Source organism: Eublepharis macularius, chromosome 12 (genome assembly GCF_028583425.1).
Source record: "Eublepharis macularius isolate TG4126 chromosome 12, MPM_Emac_v1.0, whole genome shotgun sequence".
In the NCBI taxonomy this organism is placed as follows: Eukaryota; Metazoa; Chordata; class Lepidosauria; order Squamata; family Eublepharidae; genus Eublepharis; species Eublepharis macularius.
In genome coordinates, this window is record NC_072801.1 from 33,651,187 (window position 1) to 33,663,989 (window position 12,803).

Here is a 12,803-nt window from a genome sequence, read left to right on the forward strand (position 1 = left end):
TGGGGAACAGCTCCCATTAGGTCTCCAGCTTCAGACCTGCTTACCTTCCCTTGAGTGGTTCCAGGGTAGCAGAAATGCATAGAGAAGGAGAGTGTCAAGAAAAGAGCAACACCTCCCTTTCAGGAGCACATCTGCAAAGGTGCTGCCTTAAACTGCCCTCTACTGAGCAAGCTGCCCCTGTAGACCATTTCGAGATGATTGGCAGTGGGGACTCTGCAATCCTACTGTGACAAAGATTGGCAGAATGGCGTGCTTAAGCACACACTGTTTCTCCAGGAACCTGCTGCTGATAGAGAGACACAGCCTGGCCACCTCCGTGAGCATCTCTATCCCTTCAGTGGGCAGTCTCTTCTTCCACCAATTGCTCCCCCTCCCAAACTGCTTCACAACTTTCCATTGCCATTGAAATATCTGGGACAACTGGTAAGCTCCTAGAATCAGAAAGGTGAAGTGCCTTCTCTATCTAACTTGCTTCCAGTATCCAAAAACTGACCTTTCAGCAACTGCTGTGGGGCTTCTGATAAGATCACACTCTGGCCCCCAAAACTCATCATCATCCAAATGGCTGAGCTTGGTGGCTTTTGGGTCTGTCCAAGCACTACTGTGGAACCAAGGAGGTACGGTGGTGGAGTGATTCAAGGGTACTTGCTGGAAGCTCCCCAAAGAGGCAGCGGCATCCTTTCAGAATAGCAGAGATGCTTGCTTTGTTGGGGGTGGGATTGGTTCAAACGCCCCTTTACAAGGAGATAATATAAACATCTGCAGCATTTGAGAGCGCTGTATGAATGCCAGAAATGCTAAGTATTAACTTCATCCCAACATGTAGAAGGTAGCTTATTAATTGTCATTATCACAGGCTGGATTGGTGAAGATTTCTGAAATAGCAAGGGCATCATGTGTTGTCACAGTCTGTACATGAGATGCCAGAGATTTCCCAGATGTAGATTAACCCTGCATATTGCACTAGAAAAAAAGTTTAGCTGGTACGGGTTAGGGAAGGCACATGGGAAGAGGCTGAGGAGAAAAATCTGTTCCCTTTTCTTTGCAGTTGGGGGAGCGATTGAAGACCCCAAAATGAAATTAGACTTGACCAGCTACTTTGTGAAAAGGCCTCCGGGTGTCTTGCACTGCACAACAAAATTCACTGACTTTGGGAAGGCCCCAGGATCAGAGGATTATGCACAGCAAGAGGTGAGAGAATTTTCTTTCTTCTGATAGTGGGGGAGGGGACTGTTTTCAGCCTCTGGCTGGAAAATCCAGCTTTTCCATCCTCCTGTTCCTGGATGCTTCCCTTGTAAGGAGGGAATGGGATGTATCGTTGACAAACACCAGGCTTCTCTGTGGAGGCCAGTTGTCCAAATTGTGCTTAACATATTAATTAATTGATTAACTTGTGCCCTGCCTTTCTCCTCCATGGGGACTCAAAAGAGGCTTACGTTGTTCTCCTCTCCTCCATTTTATCCTCACAACACTCTGAGGTATTTTAGGTTGAGTGTGTGACTGGCCCAAGGTCACCCCGTGAGCTTTCATGGCAAAATGGGGATTTGAACGTGGGTCTCCCAGATCCTAGTCCAACACTTTAACCACTACACCACATTAACTCTATGAACTGGACATCCATTTATAAACTACGTTACCAGATTACTCAGGTGTGGAACTTTTTTTAAAAACAGCTCAATGTTCCTCTTGGGCTCCCTGTCACCCGAACTGAGAGCCAAGCTACAAGTGATGCCTGACACAGGTTGGACACTTGTCAGCTTCCCTCAAGTTTTGATGGGAAATGTAGGCATCCTGGTCTTGCAGCTGTAATGGAGAGCCAAGCTGTAAAACCAGGATGCCTACATTTCCCATCAAAACTTGAGGGAAACTGACAAGTGTCCAACCTGTGTCAGGCATCACTTGTAGCTTGGCTCTGAGTAAACGGTCATTCCTAGAAACCAGAAGGGAAGGGCAAAACCCAGACTGAATACAAAAGCCTTCCTGACATTTGCCAAAACTGCCTCAATATTTTCAAATGTATGACTACACCGATGTGAGTCCTTAAACTGTTTCATTTTAAGTCAGGCTTGTAAATAACTATTTGCCTGATTTCTCTAAGTGAGGAAAAAATCTAAGCAGCCAAACAGAGAAGCTTTTAAAAACCCAAAGAGACTTTTTTTTTGTAAGATCCTGATATGTTCAAAGTTACTGTCACACAAGTATGAACAAAGAAGCTGGCTAATAAACAAAAAATAACATTGTGGACTTTTGTGGACTTATTGGTGAAGCTACTTTAAGCAAACAAACACCAATATTTTCATTAATTTTAACCAAGAGGCTCTCCATCAGGATCCTCAAGGAAGACATTGAGAAACTGCAGTGATTTTTTATATATATATAAAAAGAGGTAACGGATCTCTTTTAAAGAGGGCTGCCTTCCATATGAATTCTTTAATTCCCTTCTGAAGCCAAACAGATTTTTAAAAAAAGTTTCACAAACTTTAAGAATACACTGTTGTCCTCCTGCAATTAATTAAACTTTATTCTGGGTTTTCCAAAACCTGGTTTGCTCTGATGGTTTTTGTTGTTGCACTTTATCATTAAAGTCAAGTGGCACCTTAGAGACCAACAAGATTTTCAGGGTATAAGCTTTCAAGAGTCAGAGCTCCCTTCTTCAGATACCACCATATGAAAGGGATCACAGTCTTGTGCTGTTTCTGCTAATAGCCTTAAGAATTACAGGAATAATTTCTCCACCAGGCTGTGAAGTCATCTTATGGAAAAGCTTTCTTCCTCACCATCTCAGCCCTCTTCATCACTCCAAGAACTGCTGGGGCACGCGTAGAACTAAGCGAGCAGCAACTGCTTCTGTGGCCAGGTGACGTGGATGTGCTCCCACCGGCAGGCAACCTCCCCAAAGGCAGCCGTGCTCACGTCACCCTGGGCTGTGCCAGCGGGATAGAAGCCGTCCAGACAGGCCTCGACCTCCTTGAATTTGTCAAACTGGAGAAGGCAGGCAACAAAGGCGAGGAAGTGGGGGAAATCGGTGGGGGGAAACTTTTGTCCTATGGGAATGGCATGTGGATGATTGTGCTTTCCAAAAAGATTGAGGTGAGGGCTGTCTTTGGCGGGTACTACGGCAAAGGAAAACTGGTGCCGACTCAAGGGGGCAGCAAAAGGGGGTCACCCTTTAATTCCTGTGTGATCATCTGAGGGCCTTTCTTGCCAAAATCATGTTTTATATGAAAAAAAACAATTACAATTTTTGTTCTCTCACTAAAGCCAGCCACCATTAAATTTTAAGCACAGCTAGCCCCTTCCACAGGACCCACAAGAAAGAAGCCAGAGGCTGGGGCACCTCTAATAGAAACACTAGCACTTTTTTATATATAAATGGTAAGATTAATGCAACTAAATACTTCAATTCATAGGCAGCTGAGGATTTTTAAAACAGAAATTTAAAGAAATGGAAGTATTCTCTGCAGGAGTATTGCTACTCCTGGCACTTTTGGCTCAGATTCACCCAGCATCACAGTCCAAGGCCCAATATTAAAAGTTGATACTGGCTGAGAGAAAAGCTTGCCCCTGTCATGTGTTGTTGGATCTGAGCTGCTCCCTGTACAAAGCATCTATGTGAGATGTCATTCCAGTGCCAAGCCCCCTGGGTGAGTTCTTTTATCTCTGCCACCACCGCCTCAGATCTTCCTCAGTTCCCAGAGTTTCATGCCCTCTCTTATCCTGAGTTGTTATATCTTTGAAAAACAGATTCCAGGCTTGAAAAACCAGACCTGCCTCAACTTATATAGTTGTGCTATGGAGCCTTCCCCCACTGGGTTATTGACTAGAGCAGTGAGGGATCTGATGGAGGATATAGATTTTTTTTTGTCATCAAGGACCTATAGCTCACTTTGTGCCAAGTACTTGAGAAATAGAATTCCTCTTGTTTGGACAAGCTCAGTGACAGGATCCCGCCCCCATCTCAGTCCTTCAGATCAATCAAGTGACTGCCATGCTAGGATTTCCAAAGTCCTACTAGGAAGGTGGCAAGGGCTGTGAAGGGAACTAAAGGATTACAGACCCTGTGTAACTCCATACTCACTGTGTTTTCTGAGGCTTAATAGTTGATGCTGCCCACCCACCAGGGATTGGTCACACAGAGCTGCCAGAGTCCAGTGCTGTGCTCACAGGCAAAGGAAAACATGACCTGACAGGCAGATCATGTCAAACTCTCGTAACTAGAAGTACATGCAGCTTGGACCCCAACTAACTTCACCTTGGAGCAATGTTGTGGTAGCTAGCTAGACCATCAGAATATGAAGAGAGGATTACAAAGGCAGGACTCTCTCAAGTCTACATGCAGGCATACACAAATGCACAGTCAGGCTGCGCATCTCCACCAGACATTTCTTAATGGGTTCTCTTCATACTATCACAAGGACTAGAATCTTTCATCTTGAAAAAAGGATAATGTTCTAAAAAGACAAACCAGACCCACAGCTCTTAAATTATAGGCTACACCGAGGGATATTTAGAGTTGTGAGGTAAAATTGGTTGGGTTTTTTTTTTTGCAGGGGCAGGAGTCAAGTATATGATTGGATTTAAACCACCATTGACAAAAACCCCACCTATTAACTGGGCTGTAGTAATTTTGGGGAGTGGTGGGGGTTGAGTTGGGGACTAGCTTAATCCAAGCTGCCTCATAGACAATAAAAATTGCCTTCTTCCCCTCCCACAACCCCCTCTCCCAAAGCTCTGGCAAATAGCATATGCCAACACACTGCCTAATAGTGAACTATTTTTTAACATAGGAATGAAAAAAAAACACATTACTAGAAGCTTGCAGCCACATATTTTATATCCTGAGCAATTGAACATTCCATGTCCTCACAGCTGTTCAGCCAGTCAGTTTGAGAGAGTTCACCACCTCAAATGCAATACAGAGTAGATTTGCTAATAATTTGCAAAGAGTCAGCATGGGAAAACTGCCCCATGCAGAGTCAGTCCATTGTTTACTTGAGCTGGCAGCAGCTTTCTAGAGCCTCAGGCAGAAAAGAGCCTTTTTCAAGAACTGCCAACCCCAAGATGGGGATGGCAGGAACTGAGCATTAGATCTTCTGAAAGAAATCATGCACGTTTTGTCACAAAGCCACCACCTCCACCCAGGATGAAGCCTTGCCTTGGAAGTTCACCAAATATAAAGGAGCTGCAGGAACATGGTATCCTATCCTAAATCTGTATATACATTCCATAGGTATCTGCTCTACAAGAAAGCTATTCTTTTAATTAATCTCTCCTCATGAACTCCCCAGACCTGAGAAACAAATATAATCAATCCATTTTGAGCTACAAGACGGTCCACTCATCAGCTACCCCTACCACTAACTATTTGGTTCCTTCTCCAACCTCTAAAAACTAAGCAGAATATGTTTGATAGCGCCCCTGCCCCCGATCATCAGAAATCTTTTGGTACACGTTTTTCACATTCCAAGCCATAAAAGGAACTCCCCAATTTAAGTCAATTCATCCTTTGCCATTTCTCTTGTTATGAACAGTTATCACAGATATGTTTTATTTCCTTCCCTGTCCTATGCCATCAGATAGTTACACGTCATTTCCTCTCTCCCACCCCCCACCCCTAGCCCAAACCCTTGTGTCTTTAGAACCACAAGTGTAGAATCTCACCACTGCAGAGAGCTGTGCAGGTGATACAAAAAAGGGAAGATGCCACATACAGCTTTTCTGGAGAGTGGGTGATATTTGATGAAAGATGGAAACGACCCCCCCCCCCCGTACTGTTACTTTTGTATGAGAAACAGATGGAGGTTGCGGGTGGGGGGCAAGATCAGAACTTCAAAGCAAGCATGTTAGGCACTTCTGAACTACAAATTGATTACTGTACACATGGCTCACTTTAAGCTGTAGTCCAGAAAGTCTTGGAGGAAACAGTGTTCTTCCCCCAGGGTAGGATAAAGAGAAAATAGAGATTTTTTGGAACAGTGGAAAGTGGTCTGTAAAATACTATGTTGGTGAGGAATAAAGGCATTTAGTGAAATACCTCAGACAGATAGGACTACTGCCCTTTGAATGCTCAGAACGGGTTGGATCCAACCGGTTTTTCCTGTGCTGAAAAAGGAATCGCTAGTGAGTGTGACCATCCCAAAAAGCCGTGCTGAAGGTCTTGTGACCTGCCTGGCCCAAAGGCATGTGGAATGGGGTAAGGACTGGATGAGATGAAGTGCTTGGAACACTAAAGTGCCATAGAAAAGTTTGAAAATGTTAAAAGGTTTAAACTGTTTAGAAACTAGCAGTACTCCGAACAGGTCTACATTTGGAACACACAAAGATAAAGAGATTGTTTAAAAACTCCAGTTCTCTTATGTGCATGAAGAACCTGATGAAAACGTAGATGGATACCCATGGATTCTTTGGGTATTAGTTAAAATAAGGAAATAGTGAGTTTGTATCTGTCTGTTGACATTGTAACAGTAATTGATCCTGGTGTACACTCTGCTTAGTTTTGTATGCTGTAAAAATATAGGTGTGGATCCCTGAGAATGATTTCTATGCGCAAAACAGATTTCTTGCCTCTCTGAAGTCCAAAATGTTCCCAAGGAGCAGCACTGGGGAGGGGCATTTTGGGCTGTAGGAGAAAGAGGCAGGCAAGAACGTCACACTCTGCAGGCAGAAATCCTTGTCTGTAGAACCACTCTGAAGGATCCAGGCCAGTCTCTAAAAAATGAAGGATGTAATCCATTGAAAGCCATGCATATCCTAAATCCCATTGATTTCAGCTGGGGAACAGTTAAGTACCAATGTAGTTTGGGTTGGATAGGGCCCCAGGTCTGGCACAATATTTTAGATACACATTTGAACAGATTACCTCCCAGCTTCTCGATTGCAAACCTGAGTTTGTGTCATTTCTAAGCGACTGTCCCCATGTTCCAATGTATTAATTCTGAGCAAGTAATAAAAGGTCGCAATTTACCACCAATTACAGTCCCCACCCAACCTGCTCTTGCATTAAAAATGGCCGTAAAATAGACATGTCTAGTTTAACACATTCTTTACTTGAATTTCATCTGGAAGAGCATGCTCAGGAGTATACATAGACATTGGTGGTGTTTTTAAAATTGTATTATAACCTGCACAACACATCTAAGGATGTATCCTGCCCTACCAGAGTTGTTCATGAGAATGCTGTAAGACAAGAGTCCGTATCCAGCTGTCTAATGTCCTCATATGACCATGACTCCCCTGGGAGAACAGGTCTTATAGACATAAGCAGTGGGAACAGCACAGAACCAAGGCTTATCCTCCTGAATAAACTTTACAGGTCTATCTAATGCTTTGTTCATGTAACTGTGCCCCTAATCAGCAGGGAGATTTAACACCGCAGTTGACTTAAGAGTAATGAGACTTAAAACAGAAAACATGAACTCAGCCTGATTATAGAATCCAGATGGAAGCTTAAACTCCATCAGCATATTGGACTTGGATCCTGTGGATCTGGTCTGCTTGTGGTGGAGCTTTCCTCCAACGCAAGGAGCTTTGACTTACATGATCCAAACTGTTTTTTCTTCTAAAGCAGTGAGATGGGGTTTTTTGAAGTCTGATTTCTCTTGAAAATTTAGTTACAAAAAAGGAAGTCTGTTACACTAACATGGTGTTGCTCAGGAAACACAGCCCAGTTTCATTTTAACTTTGTACCTGCATAATCTCCTAGTGTCAGATCTTGATGTCTCCTGCTGTTAAGTCTAATGGTCAAATTTCTGTTAATAAGTCTATCTTGAAGTACGGTCAAAGCCTGTTTTTATCTATTAGGAAATTCTGCAATGGTTCTTTTTTTTTTTTTTAAAAAAAGAACACTTTAACTCTTTCAGGGCAAAATAAAAGCTTGTAGTTGCTGTGAAGTATATTGAAATAAATCCATTATTAATATGTAGAAAAGTTTGCTGTGTCTTGATACTTTAAGGGGCTGGGGCTTTTATTTCTCCGACAAGACCAGAGGTTACTGCAACAGGGCACCCAGATTTGTGATTTCATTCATACAGACCATGCCCTTTTGAGAAGCAACTGCAGATGGTGCCCTGATTGGACCCCACAGTTGGCAGGAGTTTTGTAGGCCGTCCAGTCCACCTCAAAGCAGGGAATCCACAGCTAGAACGTCTCGGATTGCTGGCTGTCCAACCTCTGCTTCAAGATCTCCAGTTTGACAGCCCACCCCCACCCTGCGGCAAATCACTTTCATCCACAGAAGTTCAACCAAAGTCTGTCCTTCTATAAGCTAAGCCCACTTTATCTAATTTTTGCCCTTTGAAATGGCACAAGACAAGTATGTGCCCTCTTCCGTGGGACAGCCCTTCCAAGTATTTGAAGACGGTAATAATCTCTCCTTCCCAATCTTCTTTTATACTGGCCAAACATTTTATTTTTTAAATTAATTTATATCATTTATAGGCTGCCTTTCTCACTGAGACTCAAGGCGGATTACACAGTGTGAAATTAGTACAGTCAGTATCAAGAACATTTCCATAAACAACGCCATAGGGTAAATAGATATAAGTTCACAAAGACATAGCAGGAATCAAATACAACATATTGGTGAAGTCTGTGGTTCCCAACTCATTAGCAGATTGTCTGAGAACCCTTCCCTAGAATACAGCCCTCCTGAGTGAAAAGCCTTTTTGAATAATTTGGTTTTGCATCATTTGCGGAAAGCCAGAAGACGGGGGGGGGGGGGGGCGGCTCTCTTGACTTCAGGCAAGCTATTCCACACAGTAGGGGCCACCACAGAGAAAGCCTATGTATGGCTGCTGTTGATTTCACCTATGTGCAGGGTGGCACCTGCAGGAGACCCTGTTTGGAAGAGCGAAGCTGCCGTGGAGGAGCATAGGGAGGGAGGTGGTCTTGTAGGTATGCCGGACCAAAGACGCAAAGAACTTTGTACATGAACATACCCATTTTCTTCAAACTTTTCTTGTAAGATTTGTCTTCTGGGCCCCCATCTCATATCACTGTTGTCCTCCGCTGAACCAGTTATGGCTTCTGAAATGCCATGGGATGTACTCTGTGTGGGAAGCTGCTTGCATTTGGCATTCACACAAGTTAGAAGTTTCTCTTCTGCGGGGGGAGGAAGGAGGAGAGGCATTGTCTGGCCCTAGAGTGTCCTTGGTACCATTCCTAGGTGCTGAAACAACAGCCACCTGAGACCCCTAGCAGCCTTACAGGTGTCTGTACCTTAGTCTGAGACTCTTCAGCCACTGCATTAGTCTCTGAGGGTAGGCATGCATTCAGTCAGTAACTCCCGACACCAGAAGGTAATTTTATTAAGTAATTCAGATTATAAGGAGTGTATGCTGAGCAGGAACTACTCTACTTGAGCACAAGCAAGAGGTAAAGGAAAATAACAAACATTTGTCCCTGCTGGCTAGGGCCAACCAACTAAACATTAAAAGCTTGCCATCTTGCATCTCTGATGTAGGTCTCAGGCATGTTGCTCTTACCCACAGGCTTAGAAAGGGAAGTCCAATCCATGCCAAGCAGTTCTAGTCATCTTGGAATCTGGAGGAAAGCCTCTCATATGCTGGTAGAATAATACTGAGCAGAGGATCCCCAGTGCTGTGAGCAGCCATCTTTTCAAAGCCAGTTGACCAGTCATGGCACACTTGGCTAATTGGCGGTGCTAGCATGAGAAATGAGGGAAGGTAGATGGAGGCCGATTCCTCTTGCTGCCCAAGGATGTTTCTCTTGGGACCAAGCAGGCTCCAGGTGCAACTAATTAGCAGGCACACACATTCCCAGGACAGGCCGAACTGGGCCTGTGGTAACTTACACTCCGGAACTACAATAATGAAGCCAGGTCAACCTATAGTTTTAATGGCTCATCCTGACAGGCATGTATTAAGAAAAATTCTGATCCAGGTATTGATCCAGAACTCACCTGACTACCCAGTCATGGCCTCTTTTGAAGTTTCAGAGTTTGAGCCCCTCACCATTGCCATGGCTTCATGGTGAAACTGGGAAGCCATGCTTAACAAATTTCAAATGGACTGTCATAGGTTTCTTTAGGTGGGGCTCTTTTTACTTCGTCAGTTCAGCCACCCCACCCCCAACAGCCCTTGATCTATCACACCTAATCAAGAAGGAAAAGTCAACAGTGAATTCTGGAGAGTTTATTTATTTTTTTTGTACATCATATACAGTTTATAATAACGTTAATACCAATTGCATATGGTTTTTGCTTCAGTCTGGTTTGAAATTCTGCATATAAACACATTATGAATCCCGCCTAACAAATCACCAGTTTTTAATTTTGTTCTCTTTCAATTATCTTCATCTCTGAAAGGTTAAAAGGTTCAAGTTGGACAGTATACTTTTACCCATGTGTGAAGCCATCCCTAAAACAGAACCTGAAGGAGGAGAAAAAAAAATAGGGAGGGGGCATAACTTCCAGAACAGGGTCATGCAACAAACTTCGTAACAGGAAGGCTAGGTTCTCACACTGGAGGTTTAAAAACATAAATTTGTTAAATATTTCTAGCTAATACAGCCTCTCTCTCAAAACAAATTAAACACTGGAGAGTCCGTCCTCCGCACAGCAATTCCTCATACATGTACAGCAAAGAGGATTCAGTGCATGCACGGAAAGATGGAGGGAGTGGAGCCCGTGAAGCAAGATAGCAACTTTTCCTAGAATGCTCTACTCATGGATAGCAGCTCATGAGCAACGCATAAACCACCCTGGCTCTCCATGGCTGAGTAGACCTCCTGTGCTCCCCGCTGCCCCTGCCCCCAAGCCTGGCTTACACATGCAGCAGGTGGTAAGAGTTGAGGATAATTCAGACTGCAGGTGGGGTGCTATTTTGGAAACATCCCCCCATATAAATATATATATATATATATATATATATATACACACATACAAAAATCCTGTAAAAAGAGAAAGTAATATAGCAGGGCTAGAAGCATTCTAGTCCAGCTCTGTATCTGCCGGGCTATTTTTTATTTGCAGAGAGTATGCTTAGAAGGAACAGCTGACCGTGATTTCTCCACCTGCAGTCCAATGGGGGTAGACTCCATTCTATTCTCTCTCTTGGATGCATGGGTAGATCAGGCAGATATTAGGCAGTTGAGGGAAGATTATTTGGAGGTGTCAGCAATAAACTGATACCTCCCTGCTGATAAAAGCTAATCCAAAAAGTCCGATGACTAAAAATGAAATGCAATGTTTTCAAATACCACATCGAATGAATGTGGCGACTATCCCAAAAGGCTTTACAAGTTCAAGTGCCTACTTTAATCCAAGGAAAACAGCTCCTTAGTGGCTGCCTCTAAGACAGAAGCTGACTTTCAAGTCAGCAGAAATGCACATTAAAAAGGCAAAATGTTAATTTAAAAAAAATTGGCACTCATCAGCTTCCAGAATAACACCCGATGTCAAGCACTAGAAATCTCATCCTATCATTAGCTTTTGAATCACAAAGATTTTAAGTGCTTGAGACACCAAGAAACCAACTTTCTAGACATTTTTAAAGTTAGCTTTGAGACTGTTCCCATTCATACAGCCTATCAAAGAAAGCCAAGCACTGACTCATTTAAACTATTCACCACACTCCTGGAAGCATGCTTTTAAGCATCTAAAGAAAGCAATTTCAAACCTGCTGAAGACATTCAAGTTTGGAACATTTATAGGAAGGTTTTCTGTGCCTAGCAACACCAGCCCTCTGTAGACAAAAGGCCCACTGGTATTCTTTCCTCAGAAGGCAACCATGGCTTCCAAATCTTTTCTGCCCACTTGCAATTATACTTGTGGTTCATTTTAGCCGAAAAAGTGCACAGAACCCAACACCTCCTGCCTTAACCCCTCTGGATGTGCACACACAACAAATGAAATAAATAGTGCAGTGGAATTTGACTGGCCGGTGGGGACCTAAGCCAGGAGAATATAAAAAGAGCTTCAACAGACCAAGCATCACAGCTCCTGCTTCAAGAACCATTGCTATTCTCAATCCTAAACCCACCCTTCAGCCAAGCCTGCAGAACCTGGGCACCTCCCTTATTGACTGTATTTGTGCCACTGATGACAACTCCGTCTGTGTTCTTGGTCCTGTTCCTGGAGGTAGGAAAAGGGGGAAGGCCGAACTCACCTTTAATGCTTTCTTCAACAACCCATAAACCACAGTGGAACTGCTAAAAAAGAAGTACAAAACTCCCAGACCACCACCTACACACCTCCTAAAAGGATGCCGTAAGTTGGATCGGAGATGAAAAACGTCCTGGAACAGAATTCTGGGCACTGCACATGAACAGTCCCCTAAAAAACCTCACACATGGCTGTTGAACACACAAACCTTTTGATATTTTCTAAGCCACCTAAAATCTGCTGAACCCTGGCTTAGGCACAAGGCAAAAGGGGGGAGGGAGATACGTTGTTCAAAAACCAAGCGAGAAACCAAGCAGCCAACCTTTTTCTTTTGTTCCAGGGTCAATTCATTAATGTAGGCAGTGCTAGGCAGAAAGTTGCCCAAAGCTGTCCTAAGTCTACAATGGCATCTGTTTTTATTGCAGCTAATTTGAACTGAACCAGAGTGTCCATCAACCGGGCCCTGACATCTGATGAAACTACCAATTCAGAGTATAGTGAACATTGTAAGCAAACGTACGAACAGCTAGCAAATTAAGGGGGGAGAACAAAAAGCTACTTCTGTTGGCTTGCCACTCTGGAGAAAAGTAGCATGCTAACTTTACAGCAAATGAGCTATTACTGTTGTAACAGTTGCCCTGATGATGCCAACATACACAAATGAAGATCAGCACTGACATAG

General features: G+C 43.5%; 1 protein-coding gene across 1 annotated transcript in view; it reads left to right on the forward strand.

Annotated features, from left to right (window-relative positions):
* The window catches only part of LOC129338902 (2',3'-cyclic-nucleotide 3'-phosphodiesterase-like), a 48,002-nt gene extending 40,784 nt beyond the window's left edge, over positions 1–7,218 (forward strand). Inside the window, exons 3-4 of the mRNA XM_054993451.1 lie at positions 1,049–1,191; positions 2,740–7,218. Coding sequence (XP_054849426.1) covers positions 1,049–1,191; positions 2,740–3,192 — 596 coding nt within the window. The 3' untranslated portion in view covers positions 3,193–7,218. The remainder of the gene's footprint in view (positions 1–1,048; positions 1,192–2,739) is intronic.
* The last annotated feature ends 5,585 nt before the right edge of the window (positions 7,219–12,803 follow it).